The sequence below is a fragment of the Rhinatrema bivittatum genome, chromosome 16, assembly GCF_901001135.1.
Source record: "Rhinatrema bivittatum chromosome 16, aRhiBiv1.1, whole genome shotgun sequence".
Taxonomy (NCBI): domain Eukaryota; kingdom Metazoa; phylum Chordata; class Amphibia; order Gymnophiona; family Rhinatrematidae; genus Rhinatrema; species Rhinatrema bivittatum.
In genome coordinates this window covers 7,743,242-7,769,279 of record NC_042630.1, presented here as the reverse complement: position 1 = coordinate 7,769,279, position 26,038 = coordinate 7,743,242, and the positions used below count along the sequence as shown (strand labels likewise).

The 26,038-nt window shown below is 42.1% G+C and overlaps 1 protein-coding gene, 1 long non-coding RNA gene and 2 gene segments (V, D, J or C); all 4 read left to right on the top strand.

Annotated features, from left to right (window-relative positions):
• Positions 1-26,038, top strand: part of LOC115078499 — a 167,127-nt gene that overhangs the window by 49,894 nt on the left and 91,195 nt on the right. The window lies entirely within an intron of this gene.
• LOC115078822 lies at positions 632-1,552 on the top strand. The segment is given in 2 exon segments: positions 632-757; positions 841-1,552. Coding segments are annotated over 2 exon segments (369 nt in total).
• LOC115078817 lies at positions 9,096-9,799 on the top strand. The segment is given in 2 exon segments: positions 9,096-9,272; positions 9,360-9,799. Coding segments are annotated over 2 exon segments (576 nt in total).
• On the top strand, positions 20,084-24,349 carry LOC115078824. The gene is made up of 4 exons (XR_003853156.1): positions 20,084-20,592; positions 20,767-21,008; positions 21,268-21,479; positions 24,274-24,349. It is a non-coding gene; the product is annotated as an uncharacterized LOC115078824 (long non-coding RNA).

Sequence of the window (26,038 nt, the reverse complement as noted above, 5' to 3'; positions counted from 1 at the left end):
GATGTCTATAGGAGGGAGAGAGGGTGCTCTGACAGAGGCCCCGCCCGGTGTGAGGTCAGTATGTGATGTCTATAGGAGGGAGAGAGGGTGCTCTGACAGAGGCCCCGCCCGGTGTGAGGTCAGTATGTGATGTCTATAGGAGGGAGAGAGGCTGCTCTGACAGAGGCCCCCGCCCGGTGTGAGGTCAGTATGTGATGTCTATAGGAGGGAGAGAGGGTGCTCTGACAGAGGCCCCGCCCGGTGTGAGGTCAGTATGTGATGTCTATAGGAGGGAGAGAGGCTGCTCTGACAGAGGCCCCGCCCGGTGTGAGGTCAGTATGTGATGTCTATAGGAGGGAGAGAGGCTGCTCTGACAGAGGCCCCGCCCGGTGTGAGGTCAGTATGTGATGTCTATAGGAGGGAGAGAGGGTGCTCTGACAGAGGCCCCGCCCGGTGTGAGGTCAGTATGTGATGTCTATAGGAGGGAGAGAGGGTGCTCTGACAGAGGCCCCGCCCGGTGTGAGGTCAGTATGTGATGTCTATAGGAGGGAGAAGGCTTAGGAACCGGCCGGCCCCTCCGTTTTAAAGACATTTCTGCCCTCTCCTGGTTTCATGCAAATGAGAGGGCGCTGCTTCCGGTTTAAATTGCTGCTCCAGGGTCTCCTTTCAGCAGTAGCCTCTTCTCAGGGGGGCACAGTTACCCGATACAGTTCCGATTCCCGGGATCAAGACATGAAATCTCTGTTTATTTTACTTTTTCTGCTGGCCTGCCCTTCATGTAAGTATTTCTGAGAAATGCAGGAAAATGCTCTTTGCTTTGGGGTTAGGTTAGGCAGTAACGAATTGTTCCCCTTCCTCTAGGTGTCCTTTCCCAAATTACCCTGAGGGAATCCGGTCCGGGAGTGGTGAAGCCCTCGGACACTCTCAGACTCTCCTGTAAGGTCACCGGTTTCAGTATTGGTAGCGGCTACTGGTGGAGCTGGGTCCGGCAGCCTCCCGGGAAAGCACTGGAGTGGTTGGGAGCTATACTTTTCAGCGGAAGCACAGGCTACAGCCCCTCCCTCCAGAGCCGATTAACTATCTCCAAAGACGACGCCAAGAACGAATACTTCTTGGAAATGAGAGACGCGAAAGCTGAAGACAGCGGCACCTATTACTGTGCGACACAGGGAGACACAGTGTGAGGAGGGAAGGAGGAACTCGTACAGATACTGCGGCCCTTTCTTTCTGTTCAGGCAAAGAAAAAAAATTCCCCAGACAGCATCGCAGGCAGCTAGGAGACATGAAGTGAATAAAAACCGGGCAGAGAACAGTGTATTCCTCGGAGTCTCCGTGCGAAAAACAACCTAGACCTTTCCCTTGAGATCTTTCACTCTATGAAATCTGTTTCCTCAATTTAAAACCCCCAGAATATTTACAGCGTACATCCACAAAACACGACCAAGTGGTAGAGATTTTGCCAACTCTTTCTCCATTTGCTCTATTACCCCACTGATATAGTCAATTCTGAGCTCTAGTACTGTAGGGGCCACCTGTAATAAACCAACTTTTCTAACGTCCCTGTGTTCCCACCAAGAGGTAATAAAGGCATCTTAATTTAAAAAGTTCTTAATATTTATTTTATTTATTTATTTAAGGCTTTTCTATATCGGCATTCATGATACAATCATATCATGCCGGTTTACAGATAACAGGGGAGTGAAAACTTTGTTCATTTAACCAGTGCAGAAGAAGCAAAAAGTTACAATATAACAAGGTCATTAAACTGGGGAATGAAGGAGAATAAGAATAGATAGTAATAAATATAAACTTTACAGAGGTAGATTATTTACATTATGCAGTAATGTCTCTTTGTGGTTAGCATTTACATTGTCCCGTTGAGTCTCAATGGGTGTTAGAATCTGTAGGGTTCACGTGTCGTAGGATCGCTCCTTGGATATTAGACTGGGGAAAGGCTTGTTTAAATAGCCAAGTCTTAAGCCTTTTTCTGAACGTCAGCAGGCAAGGTTCAAGTCTGAGCTCAGGTGGTAAGGAATTCCAAAGAGCAGGGCCCGCTGTAAAGAAGGCCCGGTCTCTGAGTGTGATATGGTGTGTCGCTTTAATTGGAGGAACAGTCAGTGAACCTTTGTATGCTTCTCTGATGGGTCTGGATGATGAATGAAGTCTGAGGGGGATTTGGAGGTTGAGGGGGGCTAGGGAGTGGATGGATTTATGGATGATAGTGAATGACTTGTGGAGGATTCTGTAGTGTATTGGCAGCCAGTGAAGATTTATTAGAATGGGAGAGATGTGGTCTCTTCTTCTGGAATTAGTCAAGATTCTGGCTGCCGCATTCTGGAGCATCTGGAGTGGTTTGATGGATGAGGACGGGAGGCCTAGTAAGATAGAGTTGCAATAATCTATCTTGGAGAATATTACTGATTGTAGGACTGTTCTGAAGTCGTGAAAGTGTAAGAGTGGTTTCATTCTTTTGATTACCTGCAGCTTGTAAAAGCAGTTCTTGGTTGTAGTGTTAATAAATGTTTTTAGATTCAAGTGTTAATATGAAACATATTAATAATTAGTAGGGATGTGAATCGTTTTCACGATTTAAAATATCGTCCGATATATTTTACATCATCAAAAATCATTAGGGCCACGATACAATACCAATTCCCCCGATTTATCGTCAAAAAATTGTAAATCGGGGGAAGGGGGAGGGCAGGAAAACCGGCACACTAAAACCCCCTAAAACCCACCCCCAACCCCCCCCAAATGCCTTAAATTACCTGGGGGTCCAGCGGTGGTCCGGAACGGCAGCGGTCCGGAACGGCCTCCTGCAATTGAATCGTGTTGTCTTCAGCCGGCGCCATTTTTCAAAATGGCGGCGGCCATAGACCAACACGATTCGACTGCAGGAGGTCATTCCGGACCCCCGCTGGACTTTTGGCAAGTCTTGTGGGGGTCAGGAGGCCCCCCCAAGCTGGCCAAAAGTCCCTGGGGGTCCAGCGGGGGTCCAGAAAACGATCTCCTGCCGCGAATCGTTTTCCGTACGGAAAATGGCGCTGGCAGGAGATCGACTGCAGGAGGTCATTCAGCGGGGTTCCGGTCCCCCCGCTGAACGACCTCCTGCAGTCGATCTCCTGCCGGCGCCATTTTCCGTACGGAAAATGATTCGCGGCAGGAGATCGTTTTCCGGACCCCCGCTGGACCCCCAGGGACTTTTGGCCAGCTTGGGGGGGCCTCCTGACCCCCACAAGACTTGCCAAAAGTCCAGCGGGGGTCCGGAATGACCTCCTGCAGTCGAATCGTGTTGGTCTATGGCCGCCGCCATTTTGAAAAATGGCGCCGGCTGAAGACAACACGATTCAATTGCAGGAGACCGTTCCGGACCGCTGCTGGACCCCCAGGTAATTTAAGGCATTTGGGGGGGGTTCAGGGGGTTTTAGTGTGCCGGCTCACGATTTTCACGATTTTCACTATACTTTAAACACCCAAACGACAACAATACGATTCCCTCCCCCTCCCAGCTGAAATCGATCGTTAAGACGATCGAGGACACGATTCACATCTCTAATAATTAGCATTATTCAAAGTAACAACAGATATGTGAAACTCAAGTCCTGAATATTTCATTTCATTTAGATTAAGCTCAGGCCTTCTCAGCGGTAGCGCAAGGTGAGTTACATTCAGTAATTATTTTTCTCTCCTCGGAGTGCTTACAATCTAAGGGGTATATTTATGTAACTATGCTAAAGGTATAATGCATGAAACTCAGTGTTTATCCTGGAAAAACACTTTATCACACTATGTACCATGCTATAGGAGGGAGAGAAATTTTACAGGGTCGGTAGTGCCCTAACCTGGCCCGTCTCCAATGTGCCAAACTACTCTCCAAAGGCCTTGGAATAACCCAGTACAACCCAGTACAACCCCTTCACCCCCTGCCCCGCGGCTTCTCAAGACAACATCCCATGAAACAAAAGAAACAATGAATTCTTGTAATGCCTTGTAGCCATGTCCCAGCCCTCCCAAATCCTTCCACCTTCACAAGGTGTCCTGCCCCCATTCCGCCTTCCTGAAAAATGAGTACCTGGCGGCCAGTGGCCGACCCCCACCCTAGCCCATCCCTCGGATCCCTCCTTGCCCTTATATGAAATCCCTGCTGGCCGCCTATGCTCCGAGCCGGTAGACACAGGGGACCCACCGGCCCAGGCCCTGAATCATCTTCCTCCCTGCACAAGCGCAGGCAGTGAAGGAGCAGAACATTTTCACTGCACGGAGCAGCAGTTCCTACCCTGAAGAGCTTGCTGGGCAGTCTGGGCGATTCCCTGTTACTGCCTTATTACCTCGGAGTTCCCAGGATGAAGGAAGTGAGGGGGGGTCTAGCGGAGGGGAAACCGCAGGTTTGGGGCAATAGTTCCAAGTCCTGGGGAATCTGCTGCCATGATTAGGGGGCGGAGAGATGATTTCCAGAGCTTCCCTAAGGAAGTCAGAAGATGGTTACTTGTAAGTGCGATTGAATGAAATTAACTTTTTTAAATGGAGAAATTAGGATTGATTTATTTAATGTTTTTTATAGACTGACATTCGTTAGGAACATCACATCGGTTTACAAAGAACATGAATGCAGCGTAAAAGGCTTTACAAGGAACTGAATTCAAACCATATTATAACTAAATTAGAACAGTAACTTTAACAAACAGTTAAAAAATATTACGGTAACAAAGGTATTGCAATGAAGGGGAATTGCATTTCTAAGAGAAAATTAATGCTTTAGAAGTATAGCATGCTGTACAGTAATAAAAGGATGATCAGGAATGATATTAATTTGGTAAACAGGTGGAATAGCTTTGCCAGTGATGCACTCATGCTCTCACACACACAACCCAGGCAGGCTTCATGCTCTCATACAGTCACTTACTCACCAGCAGCCTCACCAGTGCCTGTCTTACTCCTCCCCTGCTGCTGGTTCCTCCTCAATGAATATACAAATAGGAAAGAAGAGGCAAATGAGGCCACTGGTAGATAAGTTCTTGGAGAAGTCCATGAACTGCTATTAATCAAGTTGACTTAGGGAATAGCCACTGCTATTAATTGCATCAGTAGCATGGGATCTTCTTAGTGTTTGGATACTGGCCAGATACTTGTAGCCTGGATTGGCCACTGTTGGAAGCAGGATGCTGGGCTTGATGGACCCTTGGTCTGACCCAGCATGGCAATTTCTTATGTCTTATTTGTAAGTGCATTTGAATGAAATTAACTTTAAGTTGAGAAGCTATTTTGAAACAAGAGTTATATTCTCTGATTTAATATTTCTTTTCTATAAAAATGTTAGAATTTTAATTTTAGCCTCTCTCATAAGTGCAACATACAGTTAAAAAGATACACATATAGGGTGTCTGAGGTGTTGTTACTGGGATTTTAAACTGCATTGCCAGAGTCAAACCTCATGCTTTTAAAAAATATAATTATATTTTCCTTATGTGTTTTTGGGGCCATTATGCACGAAAAAAATATTTTCTTTACAAAATGCCTTTCCCACAAATTCATATATAAATAAAGTTTGTCAAATATGTCACACCCTTTCTGAACTTCCTAAATTAGAGAGTAAATGCAAAAATGCATTGGTAACCAAAGCAAAGTAAGAGAATGGTTTTCAAGGCTGTACTATCAACTCAGATTTTATAAGCAGTAATTCTATTGTACAAAAAATATAATGCTCAGATAGTAAATCTCATTGCTTTGCTTTCAGTGATCCTTCTGCTTTTTTTTTCTTCCATTTAAATGCTATTCAAGTGATAATATTAATGTATAAATATTGTAATCAAGAACAATCCAAGGAAAACTTAACTCACTTTGATCAACAAAAGAATAGGCTTATGAGCAGAACTAAATAGATCTATGCTAAGATTTCATATTGAGCCCTTTCCTCTCTTAACTCATCTCATAAAGAACTTATTGATAGCACACTTGTGTGTGCTGGCAAGTGGAACCCTATAACCTTTGTAATGCAATTACTTCTGACTTCTCTGGCTGAAGATGTATTGAGAGGTCAGGCCTCTAGTGGACTCACAGTTTTCACAAGGATAAACACATCACATGATTGTAAGTACTGTGAGAATAAGTGGTAAACACCAGGTGCACAGAAAGCAAAGCAATGAGATTTACTATCTGAGCATTATTTTTTGTACAATAGAATTACTGCTTATAAAATCCGAGTTGATAGTACAGCCTTGAAAACCATTCTCTTACTTTGCTTTGGTTACCAATGCATTTTTGCATTTACTCTCTAATTTAGGAAGTTCAGAAAGGGTGTGACATATTTGACAAACTTTATTTATATATGAATTTGTGGGAAAGGCATTTTGTAAAGAAAATATTTTTTTCCATGCATAATGGCCCCAAAAAACACATACGGAAAATATAATTATATTTTTCTTTATTTTTAAAAAGCATGCAGTTTGACTCTGGCAATGCATTTTAAAATACCAGTAACAACACCTCAGATACCCTATGGGGCAGATTTTTAAAAAGTATGCCCGCGCGTATCTTTTAAAATCTGGGGTCAGCGTGCGTAAGGCTGCACAAAAATCGGCAGCCTGCACACACCAAGCTGTGCAGCCTGCCTCTGTTCCCTCCGAGGCCGCTTCAAAATCGGAACGGCCTCGGAGGGAACTTTCCTTCCACCCCCACCCACCCGCACCTTCCCCTCCCTTCCCCTCCCTAACCCATTCCCCCAGCCCTATCTAAACCCCCCTAACTTTGTTTGAAAAGTGCATCGTGGGCTGCTGGCGTGCCATCACCCAACCCGGGGGGCTGGTCCGGAGGCCTCAGCCACACCCCCAGAATGCCCCCGGGCTGGCACCATGCCCCCCCAGAAATGTCTCCCCAGAATGCCCCCGAACATCGCCCCCGACACACGCCCCCCCCCGACATGCCCCTTCTAGCAAAATCCTGGGACTTATGCGCGTCCCAGGGCTTGCGCAAGCCACCGAGCCTATTCAACATAGGCTCGGCACGTGCAGGGGGAGCTTTGGGCAGGGATTTGGGGGGTACGTGTGTACCCCTTTGAAAATCTGCCCTTATATGTGTATCTTTTTAACTGTATGTTGTACTTGTGAGAGGCTAAAATTAAAATACTAACATTTTTATAGAAAAGAAAATATTAAATCAGAGAATATAACTCTTGTTTCAAAATAGCTTCTCAGCTTAAAGTTAATTTCATTCAAATGCACTTACAAATAAGAACCCCGTGGGATCCTGCCAGATACTTTGAACCTGGATTGGTCACTGATGGAAACAAGATACTGGGCGTGATGGTCCTTTGGTCTGACCCAGTATAAGTCTTATGTTCTTATGTAACATTGGGGGGGGGGGGGCAGTAAAATTGCACCAACACAAGGGCCAGAGGGAGAGAACCAATACTGCCAAAGAAGAAAGCACTGTGCTGGTGCAGCCACTAATAAATAAGTTAGTGGGGTGTGGTGCATGATTGAATGTTCATCTAAGGCACCAAATACTCCTGTACCAGTCCTGTCATGCCCACTTACTGTAGGTTTTCTTATTTTGTCAATGTAGTTAAGAAGCATTTCAGGGATTCGCCATTCATTCATTTCTTCTAAGGAACTTCTTCATTTGTTAGAAATGGATGCACTGTAAATGGTTAGAGGCAGTTCCTTATGCCACCATTAGGTGGCAGTCTTCTTTGGTTCCTGGTAGTAAGCCAGCAGAACTTTTACCAGGGAAGATCAATTTAATCCACTCATTTGTCCCTGCCTTTCCATCATCAGAAGAAAGAACCCATATCTTGATTTTACAAATGAGTCCTCCAGTTAGGTTTTCTTCTTTGGATTTATGGCTGAGGGATATAAAAGTTAAAAAAATACAGAAATATAACAAGGTACTTTTTTTAAGATGGGTGGATATAAAGAAAGAAAGACTGAAAGAGAGAGAGAGAGAGTTTTTTATTCTTATAAAGGGAAGTTCAATGTGAAAGAAAACAGTTCTCCCAAGATTCTAGCTGAGAGAAATTATCTTTAGTACCTTTATTTCAGACTCCGTCTCCGGGACTTCTAGAATGACTGACAAACAGGATGGTCTGTGGTATTGCTTCCTCTGTGCACAAGGAAGGGGAACCTACCTCACAGACTGCAAGGTACATTCTGGTGCTCTTAGCAATACTAGACCAGGGGTCTGCAAGCAGGAGGCTCGGGGTCCTGTATGATGCAGTCTGAGTACTTACAAGTCATCTTAGTTACACCTTCCCTCCCAACCTCCATGCAAGAGGAGACCATGATCTGATGCTGCAGTTCCAGGTCCCACAAGATTACCCACACTTTAATTTATTTATTTATTTAGCATTTTTCTATACCGACTTTCCAATAACAGAATTACTGATCAATTCGGTTTACATTTTAAACAATAACAACAATGACAAGTAAATGTCTTACAATGAACAGGTCGAATTAACTTGGATTAAGATATATGGGGGTAATAACATAATTAACATGTACGGAGCCTAATATAGGCTAGAGGTTGGGTTTTGATAATAGACTGCCAAAGATCATGTGATTTCTAGAGAAGATTATATAGTTCTCTAGCGTGTTTAATGGGGCACCAAGCTGCTGGGCGTCCATCTGCAGCTCTAGGTTTACCCAACAAGTGCTTCACAGAGCTCAGAGCCTGGAGGTGCAGCCTCAGCCGGAAGAGAACTACTCCGTCATCCGGGGTCAGAGGAGGGTGGGGCAGCGGATATTACCTGCAGGTGATGGAAGGACTACCGAGCTTAACTGGAGAGCGGAGATGATGGAGCTGCAGACTTTACTTGGAGGCTGCAGGGGGAAGAGGGTGGTGGAAGAGCTCGGGGCTGTTTGAAAAAAAAAAAAGAACGACCATAATTTTTCCGCTCTCTTTGTGAAAGGAATTTTAACCCCCATATGTTTCCCCTTTCTTTTACACCACTCACAATTAGTTTGATCATATCGCACATATCTAGCAGGGTTTTAATTACCTTCCCAAGAATGCTGTAATTCTATAGAAGCAATGATAATATAATCTGTGTGGTCCCAGAGACTTGTTTCTGTCTCCATGGAACTCGTAATGCGAATTACCTTGCCACTTCTTCTTATCAGCTCTATGTTTTGCATAAGCCATGCAAATGCTGCCCGTCTCCTCTGTAAATAGATGCCACAGCATAGTCTGCTTTCTAAACAGTCCCCAAGCAGCAAGGCTGGTTCGGAGTTATTCTCATTACTTTGTTAATAATACGATGTCTTTGTTCATTTTTCCTCTTCTGTTTATGGTCCTCCTCTGTAAGTATTGTTTACAGCGCACATTTTCTTGTCTGCAGGAAATAATTGCATGTGACACTTTAAATGATGATTCCCTTTCCTTTAAAGGTGTCCATTCCCAAGTGACATTGAAGGAATCCGGTCCTGGGATTGTGAAGCCCAGCGAGACTATCAGACTGAGCTGTAAACTCTCCACTCCCTTGACTGGCTACTGGTGGAGCTGGGTCCGGCAGCCTCCCAGGAAGGGACTGGAGTGGTTATCAATGATAGAAACTGGTGGAAGCACACATTACGCGACAACTCTCCAAAGCAGATCAACCATCACCAGAGACAATTCCAAAAATGAGATCCAGTTACAAATTACCGGCACAACAACAGAAGACACCGCCACCTACTACTGCGCAAGAAGCCACAGTTGGAGGGAGGAAGGCTGTGCTCGTACAAATACCATCCCCAAAATCCTGCGGAGTAAGACCAGTAAACCACAACTGTTTCCAAATCTTCATCTGAACCCTTGTGTGTAGAAACCAGATGGCAAACATATAAGTGGAAAAATAAAGATATGCAAATACTAAAATGACTTAATTTGAATACATTCTAATGGGCTTTTCAGTCATCCAGTTTAGGGCCAAGTTTTAGGGTTGTCGAAAACTCCCAAAGCATTTTTCCTACATATTTAATAAGCTGGTGCGATCGTTCCAAAACCCATGCTGGGAATCCCTCAGAGAAGCTGGTTATAAGGATAGCCACTGTAAGACATACATTGAAATCCTTCTCATGCATATTCATTGTGAATATCCTGAAAACACAACAGGCTGTGCAATCACCAGGTCGGATTTGTGCTCAAGATTCTGTTTAGCACCAGCTGTACATCTTGGACAAAATATGAACTATTTTGAATTTGCAAGAAAAGGATTTGCACGATTCTTGCAGGTTTTTATTAATTTTCTATGTAAAGAGATTGTAATTTGTGTGAGTTTTGCACAAACCTCAAATTTGACTCAAATCAAAATTGAATTGCATGTGCAGAAATATTGTCAGGGCTTTTTTGGAGGAATAAGTTGCAATTTTTTGCCCACTTTTTAAATCTGACTCCTATTTTTGTTTACCAATGTTTCTCCTGAGGCACAGAGATAAAATGACTTGTTCAGTTTCTCCTAGAGAATGAGAGGGGACTAGCCCCCAGCAATTTCTGACTTTTAGATCTGCACCATACCCATAAGCCCCTTCCCTCTGTTCTATCGGCCCAGATTTACAAAACAACTCCATCATTTTCTCCTGTGTATATGGATGTAATAGAAAATCAATTATGGGACAGCAATGGTGCTGGGCGTGAGCCACGTGGGGAATCATGCATTGCTCCTTTGCCCATGATAGTGGAGTACCAATATGGAAGATGACCTACCAAACTGTTCTGGATAAATAGAGACCTTACTCATGCTCACACAGTTATGTCTGGCAGCTGGGATACATCCTTAGTAGTGTGGGCAAGAATAACTGGGCAGACTGGATGGACCAGTTGTCCACTCTCTACCATCATCTTCTAGGTTGCTGTGTTGTTAAAGATCAGCACCAATGCTTGCTATTTTACATTGCAGTCTCTCTTCAAATGCTAAAGAATGGCTGCCTTATGAGGAAAGGCTAACCATAACATGTAAATAATGTTTAGCGCAAAGGAACAGTGATATCAAGTGGTTGGTAGTGGCACTAATCATTCAGCAGTTACAATTAGGGGTAGATTTTAAAAGGTGCGCGCGCTACCTGGCACGCACACATGTACACCCGTTTTTATAACTTGCATGAGCAGGCACGCGCAAGTTATAAAATCAGGGGTCAGCGCACGCAAGGGGTGCACAATAGTGCACCCCTTGCGTGCGCCGAGCCACGCTGCCTTCTCCATTCCCTACCCCCCACCCCACCTTCCCTTCCCCTATTTCTCCCGCCCTTTCCCCCCTACCTTTTTCTTTTTTTGTTTCTTGTTTTAAAACTTACTTCAGCCCTAGGGATGAAGTAAGTTGCACGCCAGCTGACTGCCGGCACGCGATCCCCAGCACGGCGACAAATGGCCGCTGTGCTGGGAGCCTCAGACCCTGCCCCCGGACCACCTGCCATGCCCCCTTCCCGCCCCTTTAGTAAAGCCCCGGGACTTATACACATCCCGGGCCTTTACGCGCGTCGCCGGGCCTTTTGAAAATAGGCCCAGCGCGCGTAACCCTTTGAAAATCCGGCCCATAATGAAATGGATGAACCTGATTGTTTATGGCTAAGTGAATGTCGGAAACCATTGATATATTATGCACACATTGAAATAAGAGCTCAAAGAAAAAAAATCTCATACCTATTAAAGTGTTTGCCTAGGTGCCGAACTTGAACTCATTCTGACCCAGTGTGATGAAAAATAAAGATGGCTAGAGAGCCTGTGCAACCGAAAATACCTTGTACATTGCTATGATAAAAAGACAAGTTGCTGGGAAGGGTTGGAAGAGAATCAGGAAGCTTCTCGGGAAAACACTGGAGTATCCACCCTTCTGCTTTAAAAAGATAGCCTCGGGTGGAACAGGCCATCAGCCCTGGTAGAGTTCAGCCAGAAGAAAGTTTGTTCCACTGGAAATAAGGCTTTTAAACCTGGTTGCAACAAGCACTTGTTTTGTTTTACAAACTCAGAACACCAAAAGTTACCAAGAACAGCTCTGGTTTCTATTTACAAATGAAAAAAACCTGAAAACTGAAGAGAGCGTAGAATATCATTAAGCAAGTACCCGCTCAAGTGCAAATCTAAGCTTCCTGTGAGAAGAGTTTTGAAGACTTGGTCATGCAAGCAGGGTTCATAGTCCAGGGAAGTAGTCTCAGTTGTTGCGCAAAGGTGACATCTAGTGGCTAGACTCGGTATGCACATGTACAACATTCTGGAGAGAACCCGGACGGTGGCCCCGCTGGCCAAGAACTCCAATTACAATGTCTAGGCTAGTTGAAGTGTTATAAAATAAGGGGATGCAAAATGAAATAAACCACCTTACCTCAAAAATATCACAGAAAATTAGCCATACTAAGATTTGTTAAATGACCATCATACTAGGCGTCATCGAGAGTGAAAGACACTTTTCTGCTCTGCCTTATTTATAATCAGGCGTCATTTTGAAATGTCTTCACCAAAGCGATAAAGTATAAATATTTTTTAGATATTTTTATGCAAGTAAAAACAGGAGTTTACTAATTGCAAGTAGAAACAGAAGTTTTTCTTAATTGCAGAATGAATGAGTTGCATCAAAATAATAGGAAATCAACTTATCTTATCCACTTGAAGCCGAGTCTGGAAAAGCATGAGAAGTAGCAGCTTCTCTTCCACGAAGCAGGACCTCTTTATGCAGGAGCAATAAGATGTGGACGAGGGGTTACCAATGTCTCCGCCGCTATACGTTGATGCCAGTAGTGATGCCCGACACGGGTCCGTGTTTCGGACAGAAGTCCTTCTTCATGGGGCTCAAAAGATGCGTCTGAACAAAATATCACATCGCAGTGGACTGGTCCTCTCTTCTATGAAGGCTTTTTCCTTTTCATTCTGACGCCATTTTTTAATTGACTATGGGTTGGTGTAAAAGGTGTCGGGTTTCGCTCACTTCCGGTCTGTATAGCCGGATACAAACGCGGTTGACCTAAGAACAGGCTTACACATCGAAGTAAGCCCCCTTACTCCTTTATTCTTATTGAAATGTTTTTATTCGGTTTTATTCAAAGTGATATTTTGTTCAGACGCATCTTTTGAGCCCCATGAAGAAGGACTTCTGTCCGAAACACGGACCCGTGTCGGGCATCACTACTGGCATCAACGTAGAGCGGCGGAGACATTGGTAACCCCTCGTCCACATCTTATTTCTCCTGCATAAAGAGGTCCTGCTTCGTGGAAGAGAAGCTGCTACTTCTCATGCCTTTTCAGACTCGGCTTCAAGTGGATAAGATAAGTTGATTTCCTATTATTTTGATGCAACTCATTCATTCTGCAATTAAGAAAAACTTCTGTTTCAACTTGCAATTAGTAAACTCCTGTTTTTACTTGCATAAAAATATCTAAAAAATATTTATACTTTATCGCTTTGGTAAAGACATTTCAAAATGACGCCTGATTATAAATAAGGCAGAGCAGAAACGTGTCTTTCACTCTCGATGACGCCTAGTATGGTGGGCATTTAAAAAATCTTAGCGTCTTCAATTTTTTGTGATTTTTTTAGGTAAGGTGGTCTATTTCATTTTGCATCGATTAGTGACCGCTATTCCTCCTGATAAACTCGGACATCCGCGGAGTTTCCTTGATCATAAAATAAGGGGAAACACCTTTGATAGTTGCAAATGAATGCTCATGGAATCCTAAATCAGTAGAGACAGGTTCTGATTCTGCGGAAACAAAAGAACCAGAGCCAGACTACCCAGCCACAAATAAAAGATGTGATCAGGTCATGTTTTATTTTAGGTATCTCATAGCTGCATTGTTATTTTCCTGTGCTCAAAATAACGTCTGGTGTATATAGTAATAAAACGTTAGAATCATTTTTATAAATATATTCTAAAGTACACATCTTAATTTAAGAAAATAAATCTAAAGCATAGCAAAGACTGTATTTTCAGCATTAGATGGATGATTTTCCCTTAATGGCCACTCATTTCAACATACAATAATTCCAGCAATGGAGAAAATCCACTAATGGTAACAATTCATTAATAGAAAATTATAAAGGACAACTGGATTAAAAAATCATTCATTTTATTTCTGCAAAAAAATATTTTTTTTAAATTATATCTTTAATGGAATTCTTATTTAATTACAATATGATAAAGAAATACAATTGGTGTAGCATATAATTACAAGTAATATTTGCTATCAAAAGTAAAGTAAATGACAACAATCCTATGCCTTATAATTCAGGGGAGTTAGAAGAAAACAGCATCACAATAACAACAAATCATTAAAGAAAAGAGAGTTACCCGGGTTTCCTTCTATATTAAAGACCATCCCCCACTACTAGTTCTACTTCAGCAATGAAACCGAGTCTTCGGGACCTTTCTCAGCATTCTTGTTTAAAATAAGTTTCCAAATGCAGTTACGAAACATTTCCAGGGAAATCTGAGAAAAAAGGATGCTGCCAGTTCCAAGCCCTTATCTTTTAAGGAGAGGAAATGTCTGCTACGCACTTAGGTGTAGATTGTAAAAGGTGCGCGTGGGCGTACATGTGCACGCGCTACCCGGCGCACACACATGTATGCCCGATTTTATTTCCGTGCGCAAGTTATAAAATTGGGGGTCGGCAAGAGCGAGGGGGTGCACAATTGTGCACCTTGCGAGCTCCGAGCCGCGCTGCCTTCCCCCGTTCCCTCCCAGGCCGCTCCGAAATCAGAGCGGCCTGCGAGGGAACTTCCATTCCCCCTAACCTAAGCTTTCCTCCCCTTCCCGTAACATCCCCCCCCCCCCAGCCCTACTCTAACCCCTCCCCCCCCCCAAATTCTTATACCTTTTGCGCCTGCCTAGCCTGCCAGCACATGATCCTCAGACACAGCAGCAAATGACCGCTGTGTCAGAGGCCTCTGGCCCCACCCCCGGACCACCCCTTTAGTAAAGCCCCGGGACTTAGACGCATCCCCGGGGCTTTATAAAATAGGCCCGGCACGCATAAGGCGCTCTGCGCGCGTAAATCCTTTAAAATCCGGCCCTTATGTAGGATGGGAGACATCAGGGAAAATTAATATCTTTTGGCCACAAAAGGATATATTCTTATTCTTCAGATATTTATTTATTTATTTATTTATTTATTGTTTTTGTTATACCGAGTTTCATGATAGGCATCACATCAACCCGGTTTACAAATAACAAGGAGTGTAAAGCATAACGTAACGTAAAAAACAATATTTTCAATAAGAACCTTGAACTTTAAATACAGTGAATCAGAAAAAGGGAGAGGGAAAGTTACAAAAAACAAGGAAAATAAACTTGGGATGGAAGGGGAGAAATTGAACAGCACAATATTTACATTCTATAGAAAACTACATCTTTGTCTCGCTCTGCACAAAAAGAAACTACACAATATTATGTAAATTATTAATGTAAATAATTCATCTTTTCTACTCAACTATCTTACTCTAATTCTCTCCCCAGTTATATGACCCTGTTGTAATGTAACTTTTATTTTATTTTATTTCTCTGCACTTGTCTTTGTTTTTGTGCACACCCTCTTGTTATTTGTAAACCGGCATGATGGGGTTTCTAATCTCGAATGCCGGTATAGAAAAACTATAAATAAATAAATAAATAACAAGAGTAGTTCTATTGTTTATCATGTCTATTGTTTATCATGTTTAAAAAAGCATTTCCAAGCCTTGAATAAAACCCTTACTCATCTTCATAAACTTGTTTACAATAACTGGATCTAATCAAGAATCCACCTACCATAAACTTATACTCATCTTTACCTGCTGAGGACTATCGTCTTTACCTGCTGAGTATTATCATATCATTACCTTGCACTACTGTGTCTTATTTATTTATTCTCTTGGTTACTCACTACCGTTTCATTTTATTATCATATCTTTCCAGGCACTACTGTGTCTTATTTATTCCCTTGATCACTTATTTTACCGTCTCTTATTTATGTACCATCACATGTATCCACATAGGCTTATTTATTTACTCTACTATACTATTTCATTAATTGGAAGAAGTGTATATATTGCATTGTTCAATTTTCCCCCTATTCCAGCTCCAAGTTAATTTTCCCTGTTTTATTGTAACTTTCTCACACACGGTATTGATACACTGTATTTAAAGTTTCACAGTTTATTGGGAATATACGTTACGCTATGCTTTACACACATTGTTAATTGTAAACCGGGTTGATGTGATATCTGTCATGAAACTCGGTATAACAAAAATAATAAATAAATAAATAAAATAAATGTCTATTGATTCCTCAAGGAACGTAGAGAGGCCAGGACTGTCTAACATAGGAGGCTGTTGCGCGCCACGTCCATGTCCGGCCCGCGCACACGGGCCTCCTCACCTCTCTGGCTCCTCTGCAGGTCCCGGGTCGGCCTCCCCAGCGGCAGCAGCAAGCACTTCCAGGCCTCGGCATCCCACGGCGGCGGTCGCCGGGCCTTCCACTGAGCACCAGGCCTCATGCCGGAGTTAGGCGTCTCATGTGGCATTGGCCACGCCCCTACACACGGACCGCCCGGCCTCTTGTAGGGCCAGGGGCGGGTCCTAGCTCCACGGCACGCCCTGATTGAAGGAACTACTTAAGGAAGTTCCTGCCTACACTTCCTTGCCTTGGCAATTGAGTCAACATTGTATTGTGTGCTAGATTGTCACTGTGTTCTAAGCCATGTTCCAGTCTTGTTCCAGGATCCTACTGTTCCTGCGTCCGTCTGTTCCTGCTTCCGTCTGTTCGTCTCCCAGGTAGTACCCTCGGACTGTCTCTCTGGTACTGACCTTGGCTTGTTCCTCGACCTTCCTGTCTGCTGCCTGCATCCTGACCTCTGCCTGCCTTGTGACCTCGTCTGACCTCTGTAACCTGACCTCTGCCTTGCTGACTACTCCTCAGACTGACCCTCGGATTCTGACCTCTGCCTGATTGACCATGTCTCCTGATTCTGGCTCTGTCCCTTGCCCTGTCATCGCCTACGTTGTTCTGGTCCTCCTTGCTCCATCTGAACCACAGTCTCGAGTCCTACCGTGCTCCCTTATTGTCTGTGAGCACGCCTGTCTACTGCCTCTCCAGGAGACCCTGTGAGGCCCACCTAAGTCCAAGTAGCCCAGGTCCCTATGGGCTCCACCCAGGGGGACCGTGGGCTTTCATTGGTGAAGCTCATCCTAGCCTCTGTCTCCTCCAGTACTCCGTCCCCTGGGGGCAGGTGCTTCCTGGTCCCTACCAGGGAGCCATTCTCCACTGCTCCAGGACAAGGGTCCACCCCCGCGCGCAACAGAGACTGATTAATCTGTTCTGAACTTTTCCTCTTAGTTACATAAAATATTTTAGAAATGTGAGGGTCCTCATCTTCTGAAAAAGACAATATCTCTTTAGGTATTTTTTAAACATTTCTAAAGCAGATAATAACCTAGTACATGGAAAATTAATTAAACACAAATTCTTAACTCTGGCAAGATTTTCTAGTGACTCAATCTCATTGTACAAAAACAAGGTATCCTTAATATAACCCATTTCAGCATTATGTAACAATGGCAGTTGTACGTTCAAAGCAGATGTTTTCTCCAGCTCTTGTAATTTCTTTTCTTGTGCCAGAATAGTAGACTTAGATTCAGTCATAAAAACTTTAAATTGAGAAATGGATTGAGTCACATCACTATCCAATTTCTTAGTCAATTTCTATAAATCAGCAAGTGTTACACCTTTACCTATATCCAGTGATGCTGTCTTCGCTTTAAGATTGTGAGCTTCAGAACCCGACTTATCAAAAGCCCTAGCATCAACAGACATTGCTAATTCACATGCCTGTTGTCCAGGACTTGGATCTCCCCCTCGTTAGTTTGCAGAATTGGGGGAAGATCCAGCCTCACTTCCTGTAATAAAGGAGCTAATGGTTGGGGAAGGAGTCTAATATCTGCAGGACACAAAGAAACTCCCATAGAGGAGCTTTCAGCACAGTCACTGATGGACAACTCACCCAACCGAAGCAGATAATTGTCCATTGGGGCTTGAATAATAGCTGGAGCTGGTGAAGATGTGTAAAGTTTCGATTTTCTTTTCTTCCCCATCAAAACGAAGTAAGCGCACGCGTGGCTTCAGCAGCGTGCCGACGGCTCGTGCCGTAGGCAGGTAGATTTTATAGGTGGCAGATATCCCCTCATGATGATGCCAGCAGCAGTATCGGTGCAGGGGTTGGAGCGTCGCCATGATGGAAGGGTGAACAGAGAAGCTCACAGAGCCTGGGTCTCTCTCCCAAGTACCTCCAAGAGAGAGAACTCCCCCAAAAAGATTATTTTTAATATAGTTTAGAAAAGATCTGTGTCAAACAGACCAGTACATGCTGGATAAGTGAACAGCTTTTTGTATAAACATGTGTCATTGTGTATATGGGGAGCTGGAGCAGCACAGTGATATATTGCCTTACAATATCATGCTTAAGAGAAAGTAAAAGTCTTTTACATAGTCTTAAAAGATGAAATTTTGGGGAAAGTCTTCAATATAATATAAATATAGAATATTTTATGCCTATTATACCAAAGATGAAAGTATAACATTTTATGGATCATTTACATTTTCAGGTCAATACTCACATTTGATAGCTGTTCTTGAAAGTCTCTATTAATGATGATAGGATGGTAGATCCATTTCCATTGTAGTAGGAGTAAAAGCCAATAAGATGGGAAGAGATCTGCAAACAAATTCAAGATTGCGTCTGCAGGTTCATGAGTCCAAATTCCTTCCCAGGTTCCGATAGAGCTGGAAGCCCAAAAGGAACTTGGAATGCTTCAGAAGAATTCCATGAGTCCACTCCAAGGATCATCCAGTGCTCTAGAAAATTACACGCTAGACACCTGGTGAAACTGAGAACTACCACCTACCAAAGCTTTGCATTCCATGATTTTCATTCATTTGGCTCTCCTGTACTGTTCCTCATTTCTTCAGCAAACATGCTCACTTTCATGAGGGTTCCTCCAGCTCTATTTATTTATTTATTTATTTATTTATTTAAATACTTTTATATACCGACATACACCTTGAGTATCACATCGGTTTACATAAAAACATGAACTTGGCATAGTAGCTTTTACAGAGAATTCTAGAACGCTGGAAGGTTTCTGTAGATAGGGGACAGCAGGTTCTTGGCACCCTCTCTAACCGTCTTTTGTTCTTTTTACCCCCCTACAAAATCCATGAAACTTTGGCAAAAAAAAGTTTTCAGCCCCTTCAGTATAACAGCTGAGGTCAATGAAGACCAGCCCTTTCTTTCCAGCCCCTGCCCTCCTGGAGAAAATAGAGTCCCTGAACTATTTCTTCCATCTTGAAAGAAACAAGTGTCATTGCTTGATTAAAAATCTAGGTGTACAACTGTAAACATAAGATTACTTCCCTTGAATGATTTGGGTTCGGAAAGTTCTGTTCCCATTTGCTCTCGTTCTTCCAGAGACAATCTTCTTGACTAGAAAAGATGAAAAGATTTGCTATCTCTATCTGTTCCTATTGTAAGGGAGCTTACAATTGCACAGTGATGCACTGCCTTAAGTAAAGGAAAACAAATGTTATAATTTTACTTGGATACATCTTGGGGTCATTTTTAATTTATACCTTGAGTCAATATTTGTACTGATGACCCAATGTTTGTGGCATTTTCTTTCAGCGTAGTGTAATAATTTACAAAGCGGCGCACTGTTGGAAGAAATCTGTGCTTGCTTCAGTTGGGTTTCACGATTCCGCTCCTACAAGCATTACAACGCACTTGATCAAGGGAACTAAAAATTAAAAATTGCGAACGGTCAGATTTCAAACTTCACATTTTAAGATAGGTTTAAATTCCTTTGTTTCTGGGACTTGCTCTCCCTTCTGTCATTAAACGTGTTCATTTTTTAAAATTGCCTTCCTCTTCCTCCTCCCTTCAAGACGTTTGCAATCTTAACAAAAGATTCCCTCAAGAGTCTGAAAGAGTGATTACTTTGAACATATTTACCACTTCCCCTTTCCTCCCCCTCACAATCCTAGGAGTAGCCCACTGGTTCATAATCCCACTACTGCCCCTTGTGACCTTGGGCAAGTCACTTTACCCTCAGTTGCCTCAGTGCAAACTTAGATTGTGAGCCCTCTGGGGTTAGGGAAATAACTTCAGTACCTGAATGTAATCCACTTTGAAGTGCTGAAAAGCAGAATATAAATTAAATTAGAAGACTTTCAACGGATATTTCCAGTTCCTTCAGTGGAGCAGCAGAGATTAAAGAAGACAGTGACAGCTAAGTCGTCGCCTTCCTTCCTCGAGCGAAGAAAGCTGCCATTCCTAATGGTTTCTCTTCCCGCTCCCAAAAAATATGTGTGCAGGCGACTGAAAGCTCTGGGTTGAAGCTTCGGAATACAAAATGTACCTCCCGGGAAGGATTTGGATTCTGGTGTTGCTCTTCCTGCAGGCACCTTCTTCCTGGCTATAGGAGAGGACAGGAGGATTTTGTATGTCTGTCTATCACTGTGACTATTATTATAGCAGTGGCTACCACTGTGGCACACATCATAAGAAAAACCCATAGACTCTTTCCCAGCAAGAGAATGGCACAGCTCCAACATTAACTGTAATCGAAGATTTGCAAAGGACGACTGTGTCCCGAAGAGTAAACACTTTCCCACAACACTACAAGGTAAAAATTAACTCTTTAAACCTTCATGTTTTAAATCATTTTTTCTATTTATATATTTCTTCCTGTTCCTATTCCACTTTTCTTATCTTTGCTCGGAGAGATACTCTTATCCGGCACAAAATGAACAAAAAGTAGTTAGCGTCTCTTAGTTTCCGATTATTATTATTATTTCAGCAGACTCAGTTACATGGGCAAGTGCTGAGCTGTGTGACACAAAGTATCTGGACCTGCACATCTGAGAGTCGACGAAAGGCTTTGCCAACATCCCAAATGATATGCTGTATTGTATTCAGATTTGAACTATAAATCAGGGCCTCAGGTACTCCAACTGAATTATTCCTGGGACAACTAAGAAACAAGAGCGAAATTTGCAGGAGAATAGACGGGAGCAGATATGATTTTTCTCTAAATGATAGGTAAGTCCACAGCAGATGAAATCAGGAAGTTTGGAGTTTTTTTTCTTTCTTATTTATATTTTGCCTGCATAGCCCCAGAGCTGTAATGCTGTGAGTACAGCTACCGCAGTGATTTTTTTCCAAGTTCAAAAGCAGAATCCGCAGACCTCCATAACTGGTACAATTGGTTTGCGTTATAAAAATGTTTGCCTCGTTCAACTAAATCTGTTAATTCATATTTGCGAAAACCTGTGTTTTTACTTTTACTTACCCATTCTAGCACTGTCACAGCTTTAAGCAGACCAGAATGAAAATCCCACAAAGAAATTGTACAAGATCTTACCTGGGTCCTTTCTCAGATGAACATTGTCACAAGCTACCAAGAACTCAGTTTTCTCCAAAAACAAGAAGGCTACTCAAATGCTTCACCACAATTAACCCACAATGAAATTAATAAAGAACTCGGATACCTCTCTTAGTGACAATTGGAAAGTAAGAGCCCTATTTTATTAGAAGATTTTTCTTCCATTATAACCATGAATAGCATCTTTGGAAAACAGAAACCAAGCAAAATGTATTAAATATTCATCCCTTCTATGTCTCTCTCTCTCTCTCTTAAATATATATATATAACTCTCTATCTCTACCTATCTAGATATTTTATATAGATATTGACATAGAAAGAGAGAGAGACTCATTAATCTGATGATTTCTTACCTGACCATTTAGGAATATAATGGTCTGCAAAGGTTTTTGTATGACTATGAGCCACTGTGACTGGCTGGCAGGTGGTCACAGTGATAAACACCATTTCAAAAAATCACAGATAGCTGCATTAATTCCAGCAACAGTTTCTTAGAGTAGCTCAGGACTTCCTAAACTTGTCCGGGAACCCCACAATGAAAACACACCAGATGCATTTGTAGGCACAGTGAATGCATGCATATTTATTGTGGATAGGCTGAAAATTCGACTGCCTGTAGGTTCACCAGGATAGACCTGCAATAGATACTTTCTCATTTCCCATTCATTGATATGACCAGGATACTTTCATAGAGCTTACTTACATGGTTGAAGAAGTTCCTGCAGGAGTGAGACTCATTGTGACTGGTACTACATCTGGGATGCTGTGATTAATGATGCTGCAAAAGCTTATTGACTCCAAGAAAGCTTCACCTATTACTTTCAGTGGAATCTCTCTCCTTCTTCCCACTGACTCATTAAATAAATACCTTCTAGTTATATTTGATACTAAAAGTCCCTAGAATGTTTAGAGGAGTCTCAAAAACATTTTCTGGAAAATGTAGCTGGTGTTCTGCCTTAAAAGATAAGCCTAGTGTTGGACAAATCAACAGCCTAAGAGGGACTTCTTGTTTTACTGAATATGTCTCCTTAACCCTGCCTTCAGCAAGAGCTGCTCCTTTATAAACCTAAAATGACCCTAGGTTAGGAAGAAGAGGGAGGACAGTGCCAAGTAATACTGTAGGAGAAGAGAATCGAAAGAATATTGTCCTTCTGTGAAGTTTTTAAATTTTAGACCTGACAAAGAACAATTTAAAATAAGCATGTCATGTCTTATTCTATGTATCTTCCTGTTACATCATTGCTTTGCCTTCCACAAAATTAAAATCTGACCAATTTAGAAGTGCCTTCAGAAATAGTTTTATAATGTTCTCTAAGAGAAAAATCTAGAATTTAGATAAATAATGCTAAATAAAAAAATTGATTTATCTAATAATTTCTCACTACTGGTCAATCGTTTCTACATGTACTCATGTCTAAAAATTGAGAAAATCTTAATAACAGCTAGATTCAAGGAAAACTAAAAATCACTTAATTTACTCAAACAGAATTCACTGTTTTGCTTCTTTCTTTAAATAATTTAGGAAACCTGTATCTTAAGTCAGACTATAACCTCTGGGCAAAAGAACAGCTTTTTGTATGAACATCAGTCACTGTGACTATAGCGGGTACAGCACAGTGATTTATTGTCTTACAAAAACAATGAAAGGAAAAATGTCTGCATTCTTGCTTGGAAACATTTGGGGAAAAGGCGCCATTATATTACAAAACTATTCCATATCCCATACCCTATAAGACATAATATATTCCTTTGAGGTCCTTATTTGGTGTTTGTTTTGTACATATCAACTCAAACTATGATTGTCTGTGGATCATTTGGAATTTAAAACAAGAGCCAGTAACTGAATTAAGTGTGTTTTTGAAAGTTTGTGCAGATGACTGAATGATTGCTGTTTCCTTCTGGTATAATATAATAACTAAAAGTGGGTGGACCAGCCTGATGCGAGTGGCTCAATTCAATGATCAGGTCTCTGCTTCCCTAGGCCCTTTGGGCTATGATGCCATGGAAGCCTCTGGTGAGAGGGAGTCTGGCCCAACGATCAAAGAGACACCCATGGGCAAGATTTAGGGGCCACATTAACTAGGTGCTAGAGAGATCAATGGTTTGTGGTTCCTGATGGTGGCAGCTGAATTGGGAGGGAGATATTTAAAAAATGGAGGACAAAAGCAGGGTAGTTGCCAGTAAAAATCTTGACCTCCTAGCCCATAGAAGCTGGTTCCAATTGAACTGGATGTCCAACTGAGCAGAAAGAAGCTGCCAATATAAAAATAAAATTAAAAGTAATCAATGGAATGCCAATACCATGTGAAGAAAATATCATGGATAGAGATAAACAGATCGATAGATCAAACATTGTTTCAGTAGAGTTCCTTAAGCCTACCTAAATGAGCATCTTGCTGATAAAGGCATTACAACTTACTTATCTATACAATATCTGGATATAAGAATAGCAATTTCCAAGCTTAGTATTTCAAGAGGTATTAAATATATTCAATTTTTACACCTTGTCCTCCCCTAGGACCGAAAAAAAAAAGTATCCCATTCACAGCAATGACCCTCTTTTACTGCATCCTTTCAAGAAATTTTGCAGACTTAAAATATCAGGTTCTCCCAAAAGACAGAGCGCTTAATTGCAAGGGATCTAATGGAGGAAGATATATTCGACCTAGCAGATGCTCTGGAAGAACATCACTGATATACTGTCTGGCAAAAGCATCAATGTGAGGAGATCAGGAAAAAAGTTGATTGATAGTGAGTGGGTAAAGTTTGTGAAAAGCCACTGTACTATCAAACAAATATAGACAGCCTACAAGCCATTAGGTTTATAACCCCCAAACTACATTTTTTATGGATCGTTTGAAATTGAGGATTCGTCACTACCAAATGTTGATACATATTCTTCAAAATTGTCATTGATTTCAGATGGCTGGATTATTCCCAGTATAGTTTGAAGTACACAAGCGGGTAGTGGAACGCCTACACCATGTAAAGAAATCAGTGCATCAAAATGTAAGCTTGTTTCATTAAAAAGTACATCTCTTTTCAATACATAATTTCAATCATTTTTATTAGCATTTAAATATAAAATCAGTTGCTACAAATTGCAATGAGCAGGTGATAAATAGAACATAACAGTATCAATATTTGCTCCAGTAACAATTAGTAAACAAAGGGGCAGATTTTATAAAACTACGCGCGCATGTACTTTTGTTCGCGCACCAGGCGCAAACAAAAGTACGCCGGATTTCAATAGATACGCGCGTAGCCTGAGGCAGGCGTAACTTGCGCGTGCCAGGCCGGCTGCCAGCGCGCCATGGTCCGGTCCGGGGGCTGGTCCAGAGGCCGCAGCCACGCCCCCGGAATGCCCCCGATGATGCATGGCCGTGACACGCCCCCGACACGCCCCCCAGGAAAGCCCCGGGACTTGCGCGCGTCCCGGGGCTTTGCGCACGCTGGCAGCCTATGCAAGATAGGCTCGGCTCGCGCAGGGGGGGTTTGGGGTAGATTTTCAGGGGTTAAGCGCGTAACCCTTTGAAAATCTACCCCCAAATTAATAACAGTTATACAATTAATCCTAACTATAATATAATTCCCTCCATTCTTTTTTAAGCTCAATTTAAAAAAATAGTAAAAGTAAGTATTAATATAAGAATTATAAAAACTAATACATTCCCATCCCCTCCCGTACCCCTCCCTCATCATTCTCCAAAAAAGAAATAAAAGGGAAACATATTTTGATGTATTTCTTTTGGCAATTCTTAATAAGGTAAATGCTAATCATTACCATAAATAAAAACATAGCACTTGCAGTCTATTTATTTAAATATAAACTATCAATATTAATGATTTAAATCCAAAAATGTACCTAATTTTATTTTTCATTGGATAAGTATTGAAGATCATATTGCAAGTTTTATTTGGCAGACTGTTAATATAGGATTTCCATATTTGCAGAAATTCCTCCCAACTCTGTGGTTTACCATCTTGTGCAGATAAAGATTCCATTACCATCATCTGATGGCGTTGTATTCTCCAGTCAGGTGCTGTATCATCTAGCCATTTGCACAATATGCATTTTGTAGCTATTAGAAGACATTTCTGTAGTAAAAAGTTAATAAAACCTTTTTTTTTCTGGTATTCCCAATAGACAGGGTTGTAATGATTTAATAAGTGTAAACCTAACCATGTATAACGTGGTCCTCAAAGTCCTCTATCTTAGTGCGCATCCAAATACAATGGATTATAAGTGCTTTTATTATTTAAGCATGTGGGGCATTTATCAGAATTGTCCTGCTGTAAATGCATGAACAGGGGGTGAATGTATTCTGTGCATCTTAAATTGTCTCTCTCAAAACTATATTCTCAGTCAAAATTTTCATTCTTGCAAAACCCTAGTCCAAAGAATGAGCCACTACCTAGGTACCTGCATCAGCCTGACACTTTAATTGCAAGTTTATCCAAGACAAATTACAAAATATCTTATAAGCTGCAGAAACTATCAGTCCTTTTGAACCAGGGAGCATAACTGACTGGTCAAAGAAACTGAATGCCAGTGCATTTCAATGCATTAAATAAGAGAGCAGCAGACACTCATTCATTCTCATAGCAATATTCCTCAAACTCGGAAGCCCTGAAAGGTTTCTGCAGACGTCGCACAGCAAAATAACCCAAGAGATGGAAAGCGAGA